Source organism: Halyomorpha halys, unplaced genomic scaffold (genome assembly GCF_000696795.3).
Source record: "Halyomorpha halys isolate HHAL.00 unplaced genomic scaffold, Hhal_1.1 Scaffold210.1, whole genome shotgun sequence".
NCBI lineage: Eukaryota > Metazoa > Arthropoda > Insecta > Hemiptera > Pentatomidae > Halyomorpha > Halyomorpha halys.
The window spans coordinates 197,028-203,925 of NW_027113191.1; the positions used below are offsets into that span (position 1 = coordinate 197,028).

At 32.0% G+C, this 6,898-nt stretch overlaps 2 protein-coding genes across 4 annotated transcripts in view; one reads left to right on the forward strand and one right to left on the reverse strand.

Annotated features, from left to right (window-relative positions):
- LOC106679607 (52 kDa repressor of the inhibitor of the protein kinase) overlaps positions 1–6,898 on the forward strand; it is a 37,328-nt gene that overhangs the window by 18,533 nt on the left and 11,897 nt on the right. The gene's annotated exons all lie outside the window — the stretch shown is intronic.
- Positions 1–6,898, reverse strand: part of LOC106679606 (cytochrome P450 4C1) — a 22,520-nt gene that overhangs the window by 2,171 nt on the left and 13,451 nt on the right. For 2 of the 3 annotated variants that reach the window (XM_014418857.2, XM_014418856.2), the window contains exons 8-11: positions 4,139–4,196; positions 3,871–3,980; positions 3,052–3,120; positions 2,253–2,421 (exon numbers count right to left, since the gene is read on the reverse strand). In XM_014418857.2, the coding sequence (XP_014274343.2) occupies positions 2,253–2,421; positions 3,052–3,120; positions 3,871–3,980; positions 4,139–4,196 (406 nt within the window). The remainder of the gene's footprint in view (positions 1–2,252; positions 2,422–3,051; positions 3,121–3,870; positions 3,981–4,138; positions 4,197–6,898) is intronic. The other variant, XM_014418859.2, reaches the window with a different exon arrangement.

Genomic DNA, 6,898 nt, shown 5'->3' on the forward strand with positions numbered 1-6,898 from the left:
AAAATCCTTTTTTATTTTATTTTTAATAAATAAAATTATTACAGTATAGAGGTCTATTAGCACTAAAATTTCCTCCAATAAATTCACTGACTATCGATTTTTATTGAGTTTACTCTATTGTATTCATGTTCTATTACAACTATTATTTAAAGCAGAGTAAATTTTCTAAAATATCAGCCCTAATAGAGCTCTCTATGTTCAATAGTTGCCAAGGTAAAGCAACATTTCATGAAATATTATATACACTGAAAATCAGTTGTTAGTGAATTTATTGTGGGAAATCTTTATCTCAGGAACAATAAGACATACAGATATCTGTTAGTGTTCAAATTATAGCTAGCTCAATGTGCTATATAGTAGTTTATGAAGTTAATTTTCATAGGAGTTGTAGTTTTCAAGAGATTTTTAAAATGAATTAACAAGATGAAGATTCATAGTTGTTCCTACAAAATTTTTGACTTATAAAGAACTAGGTCTTGGGAACCATTAGACATACAGATGTCTGCCAGAAATTAAATCAAAGATATTTTAATGTACTATAAATTAGTTTAGAACATTTATCTTCATTGTGATAATATTTGCATATGAATCTGAAATTTTGTCAGAAAACTATAAATCCATTTATTTTAGCAAATATCATGAAAATGACTACTCCTATGCAGATAAACGTCATAAACTATTTGATAGCACATTAAACTATCTTTAAATTGAGTGCTAATAGACATCTTACCCTAGGTCTCCTAGTGCCTGAGATCTAGATTTTCCTCAATAAATTTACCGATTTTTTAGTACATTTTTTATGAAATTCCGCTTTTAAAAAAACTATATACACTAGGCAGACTCATCGATATTGATTAGTAATTACGCATAGTTTTTGTTAAAGTTTTAGTGCGTGTTCGTGTGAAACGAAAAAGATATATATGTAACGATAATTACGTTCTTTATTCTTCAATAGAACAATATTTACACTTACATATATTACAAAACATTTATAATTTCAGATAACAACACACGTTCTTTTTAAATTAATTCATTGTAATTGATCATATGGCGAGAGGTTTCAAATGGGTTTGCCACTAAAACAAATGTAAAATAATGTAACTTTAAATGAATTATAATTAAAAATATATTTAAAAGAAATAAAAATGTTAATAATAATTTCGACAGTGGCAAACCCATTTCAAATACTCTCTTTGCAAACGTCAACTATTGCCGCTGAAGACGATAATCATGCCACCATAAAGTGATTAAAACTTGGGGTAAAATAACTGACTTTTTCCATCAGGTTCTTGTAATACCATCCAATATGTAGTGAATGACCAATGGGATGTACTAATGTTCGTTGTCTTATTTTCTTTTCTTAAATTCCATTAGTAAAAGTTAATTTTCAACCACACTGACCTGCTTCATTCCTAAGATTCTGATCGGATGATTCTACCAATTAACAAATAATCCTCAACTATGATCCAGTTATTTTTTTCTTTACTTTTTGAAAATTACAACAGTATTTAAACTAAAAACATTACAAGTAAATTTGATAACCTATTATGAGATAAAAAATTTGTAAAGAAATTGATGGCACCACTCTAATTACATTTCTACAATAGGTCTCCAGGCCATCTTCTTTTCAGGGGAATCGGAGGATTATCAGGAAGTAGAAGAGGAAACGAGGTTAAAAACCTGTGGGTTTGGTTCTTGGAGGAAGGAGTATAATGGGGGGGAGTATACTACAGAAGGCGGGAATGCTATACCTTTCGTAGGTGTGGCATCTGATATGCTGCACTGAACTGCTTAATGGATTTTCATAATAGATCTACCAATTTATTGGAAATAAACTTATATCCACTTCACATTTACGATTAAACTAACGATTTTATAGATAATCATATTGATCTGAGAAATTCCAATCAACTTCAAGGGGTTAGGTCTAATCTCTACCCATTAGTGGCTACTTGCTTAGAAGCTGAGTAGGGTTATAGGACCCCCATGGTGCAGGTAGTTCAGCAGTTCACACGCTTGCGCATTTGTGAATTTGCCTTAAGTTTGGCAAACGTGTAATGGTAACTTTACAATAATCAGAATCTATATGCAGTTTCCTGTCTTATATGAGGATTTCAAGTTAGTCGTTAATCTAGATATAGTTTATATTATAGATATAGATATAGTTTTGTGTAGCGACTACATTATACTGGGTATCTTTTATGTTTAGTTATATTAGAATTTTTTTTTTAATTGTTTCTAAATTTCCATACCAATAGGTTGATCTTGCGTGAGCCTCCTAGCAATAATAGGTACACTCGGATAGAGCCTCAGTGCTTCTTTGATGCAGCGGTCGAGGTACTCCATCTTTCTCAGGTCGTCCATGGTGGGTTGGCGCTTCGAATCGCTAAAGATCTCCTCAAGTTCATTGTAGGCCTTCTCCTAAATAGATCATTTATTATATTGTAATATTATTATAGATCATTACATTTATTGTACATTATTATAATTAGTCCCGTCCTGAGAACGGTTTTAATTATTCACCTTCTTCCTCAACATTTTTACTTTCCCTAATCGATATATAGAATATATAGGTAGGGAAAGTATTGCCATCGTGAAAAATTTCTAACTCCATTTTTCGACGGAAATACACGTGTAAAAGATCCCCGTGTCCAAATACAAGTCTCCTCGAATGGTCTGTGTGAGTGAACACCCCATGTGAAAACGAAATGGTCTGTGTGAGTGAACAGCCCTTGTGAAAACGAAATGGTCTGTGTGAGTGAACAGCCCTTGTGAAAACGAAATGGTCTGTGTGAGTGAACAGCCCATGTGAAAACGAAATGGTCTGTGTGAGTGAACACCCCATGTGAAAACGAAATGGTCTGTGTGAGTGAACAGCAGCAGAAGCCTATTTGGAATAGTACTATAATACACTAATCCACTACGCCACTAAGACAATGACAGTATATTGCTACCCTTAGGTTAATAGTTTGATTAGTAAAACCTTCAGTTTAAATCATGATAAAATGCATAAATATTTTTATTCTATCAGTAATTAGTATTCCAACTTACTTGGACATCTTTGTACCTGCCAAAGAGGTAAATGCAATAATTGATTGCCAATTGAGTTGTGTTGTGCCCCTAAAACAGTTGAAATTTTATCAGTTTTGATTTAAGATAAAATATATTGCATAAATATCAAAACTATACATTTTGGGCCGCCCGTAGCTCAGTGGTTAGGCACAGTCTTTTACTACCAATTTAATGTCTATTGGCGGTGCCGGTTCGAATCCAGCCTGCGGTGTTGACTTTTTTCACTAAGTGGCCGTTCCACCAAATGAAAAACTTTGACCCCCAACCATGATGAGGCAGTATAGGACTCCAATGGGAATCTTGGCCAAAAAATAAATAAATAACTATACATCGTATTATATCAATATGGTATTTTTAAAAAATGTGTACCTCTTTAACGAATGAACAGATCTTTATTGATTACTTATACATATTATTATGATTGATTCCTTATACAGTATTCATTAATACTTTTTCTTGATCAATTTTTATTCAATGAAGTGCATTCAACCACCTAAGTTTTTCTTGGAATTATTATTATTATTTTTTTTTTTTGGAAATTTATTATCTAGTAAAGATTACAAGGTTATAAAACAAGTAACCCAGAAAATCTGATAGGAGTTCCTCTGAATTTTACATATAACATAGACTTTAAATTAGGCTGTTGACAATCCATACTTATAACATTTAGCATGTTAAAACTTAAATTTAACTCAACATGAGGAATACCCTATTATTTCACTAATCCAAAAATATTGTTGCTATCTTGTTATTCTAGTACTTTAAATAAAAGTTGAAAACATATTTTTCAATACTTACCGCAAAGATAAAGGTGTTGACTTCATCTCTGATATCATCATCGGTTATTTTAACTCCCTGGAATTGCTGGAGAATGAGCTGATCGAGGAAAATTTCTTTTCTTTTAGAAACTAGAAATTGAAAATTAAAGTTGGTCGTTAACTTAATCTCATAAATTAATATTACGTGTATATTAATACATGAAGTATGTATATTAGTACATGAAGTATATATATTAATACATGAAGTATGTATTTTAATTCTGAAACATACTGTAATTGTTACTTACCTTCAAAGTTTGGATCTTGTAATCGGTTTTTTAATATGGTTCTTCTCCTATTGATCAGCTATGATGAAAAAAAAATCTGTTAATACTTGCAATATCTTCTTGGAGACTGGTAGATTTGTTAATAATTACACAAGTCTCAAACTTCTTTATTAAAAGATAATGTATTAAAGATTATCATCTCATCGTTCACGTTTGCTAGTTCTGTTTCTTCACTTTGGAGATGATGGTTGCTAAGTTTTATAAATCAATGTGAAGCCATGATTTTAAAATTAAGATTGTCCTTGATGAAGGTCGGGTAGGCCGAAACGTTGGGCATGTGATATGTTTTCAAATAAAGAAGGGCGAGACCATCTGTATATATTTTGTTATTATTGATAAAGAAGGTTGAGGCTTTGTATATCTTTTGTTATTATTAATAAAAAAATATCTAATCAATAACTTACACATATTAGGTTATAAAGGTAATTCAAGAACATTAACGGGTGAAAGAATACATTAAGATCTCTAAAGGCTATATACCTCCTAAAGTGATAGTTTCACCGACTCAAGTATTAGTACGGTGGGTGTAGGGTCCGACCTCGCAAAAGGTCAAGTAGTTATTTTTTACTTTCACTTATCTCTATATACAATATAGTAAGGGCAAGTATTGTCATCTTGAAAAATTCAAGTTTTTGAAGGAAATACTCCTGTTGAGATTTCCTCAGTCCAAATGATCAAGTCCCTCGGTGGAACCTCTGTGAAGTTGGCCCCCCATCCTCGAAATATTTCAATTTTTTTTTTAGTTCTAGTAGTATCCATAAGAGTTCTAGAGTTCTCGATTATTTATAGAAATAGTTCTGATGTTTAAAACGTCAATAATACCGGTCAAATGTGCGCGCGTAAAAAACGTATTTTGTGCAAGTTAACGAACGCTATAGTATTTAACAGCTATTATTATAAACAAACTATCATTATAAACTATATAGTATAAATTATAGACATCTGGCACATTTCGACAGGCACTAACCATAGAGGAAGTGACCTTCCCTTAGTATTCTATACCAATGTAAAAAAGCAAGGGTTGACACTTAGGCAGGTACAAGCTGTCATCTCACAATGGACTGCATCAGCCTAACTATTTTATGTTTAACACATCAAAGTTATTTCTCACAGGATCATGACTCTTAACCAAATTTCTTAGAAGCCTGACACCCTGCTTCTAGTCACGCCTTCCCCCCCCCCCAGATATTTACTTCTAATTTCATAGGCTCTCTAATATCCTTAATTATCTGATTGGTCCAAACCCCTTCTCCTATTTCACTATTCTTCCCCCCCCCCAGATATTTACTTCTAATTTCATAGGCTCTCTAATATCCTAAATTATCTGATTGGTCCAAACCCCTTCTCCTATTTCACTATTCTTCCCCTCCCCCAGATATTTACTTCTATCATAAGCTCTCTAATATCCTAAATTATCTGATTGGTCCAAACCCCTTCTCCTATTTCACTATTCTTCCCCTCCCCCAGATATTTACTTCTAATTTCATTGGCTCTCTAATTTCCTAAATTATCTGATTGGTCCAAACCCCTCCCCCAGATATTTACTTCTAATTTCATAGGCTCTCTAATTTCCTAAATTATCTGATTGGCCCAAACCCCTTTCCTATTTCACTATTCTTCCTACCCCCTCTTCTCAAGTGTTCATATATATTTCCTAAACTAGATAGCTAAGTTAGAAGTTAGAAGAAGAGAGACACTCTGTAACAGTGAAAGTAACATGTAGTTCTTGTAAATATGTTAGAATAAAGTCATTTTAGTCTTCACTGATTTTTTAAGATATGTAACTTGCAACTTTAACACCGTATATATATTTTCCTGGCAATATTAGGAATTCATTTAATGAGGATAATTTTTAGAACTATTGGGAGGCCAACAGCACTCCCAAAATACGAAAAAAATTTCCAAAAATTTTTGATCGCGAATTTTCCACCTGAGAAATCGTAAAAATTAAAATTTCTTAGAGTTCCTGTAGCTCCTATATGAGATTCAAAGTTCCTAATAAAAAAAAAAAAGTATGTTGTTTAACACAAAAAAAAAAAATACCAATTAAAGATTACGTAAGATTTTTGTGCAACTTCGAGCCGTTAATCTTTTTTGCAGGCAACATTACGGATTTATTTAATAAGGATAATTTTTAGAACTCGCGGGGAGGCCATCAGAACTCTCAACAGAACTTTCAAAAAACGAAATAAAAATTTTTGATCGCACATTTTTGATTTAAGAAGTTGTAGAAATTAAAAATTCTTAGAGTTCTAGTACCTTCTATATGGGATTTAAAGTTTCTAATAAAAAAAGAAACAATTATACAAAAAAAAAAATACCAATTAAAAATTATGCGCGAATTTTGTGCATATTTGACACCGAATATCTTTTTTTCTGAAAACAATAAGATATTATTTCATAAGGATAATTTTTAGAACTCGCAGGGGGGGGGGGCATCAGAACTCTCAACAGAACTTTCAAAAATAGAAAAAAAAATCCAAAAACTAAAAATTCTTAGAGTTCTAGTAGCTCCAATTTGGGACTTAAAGTTTCTAAGAAAAAAAAAGAAACATTTAAGTTATTTAAAAAATTAAAAAATAGCAATTAAAAATTAAGCACGACATTTGTGCAAAATTTGACACCGTCCAACTTTTTTTCTGGCAACAATAGGATAATTTTTAGAACTCGCGGGGAAGAGGGGAGGGCCAGCAGAACTCCCGAGAAACCAAAAAAAATTTT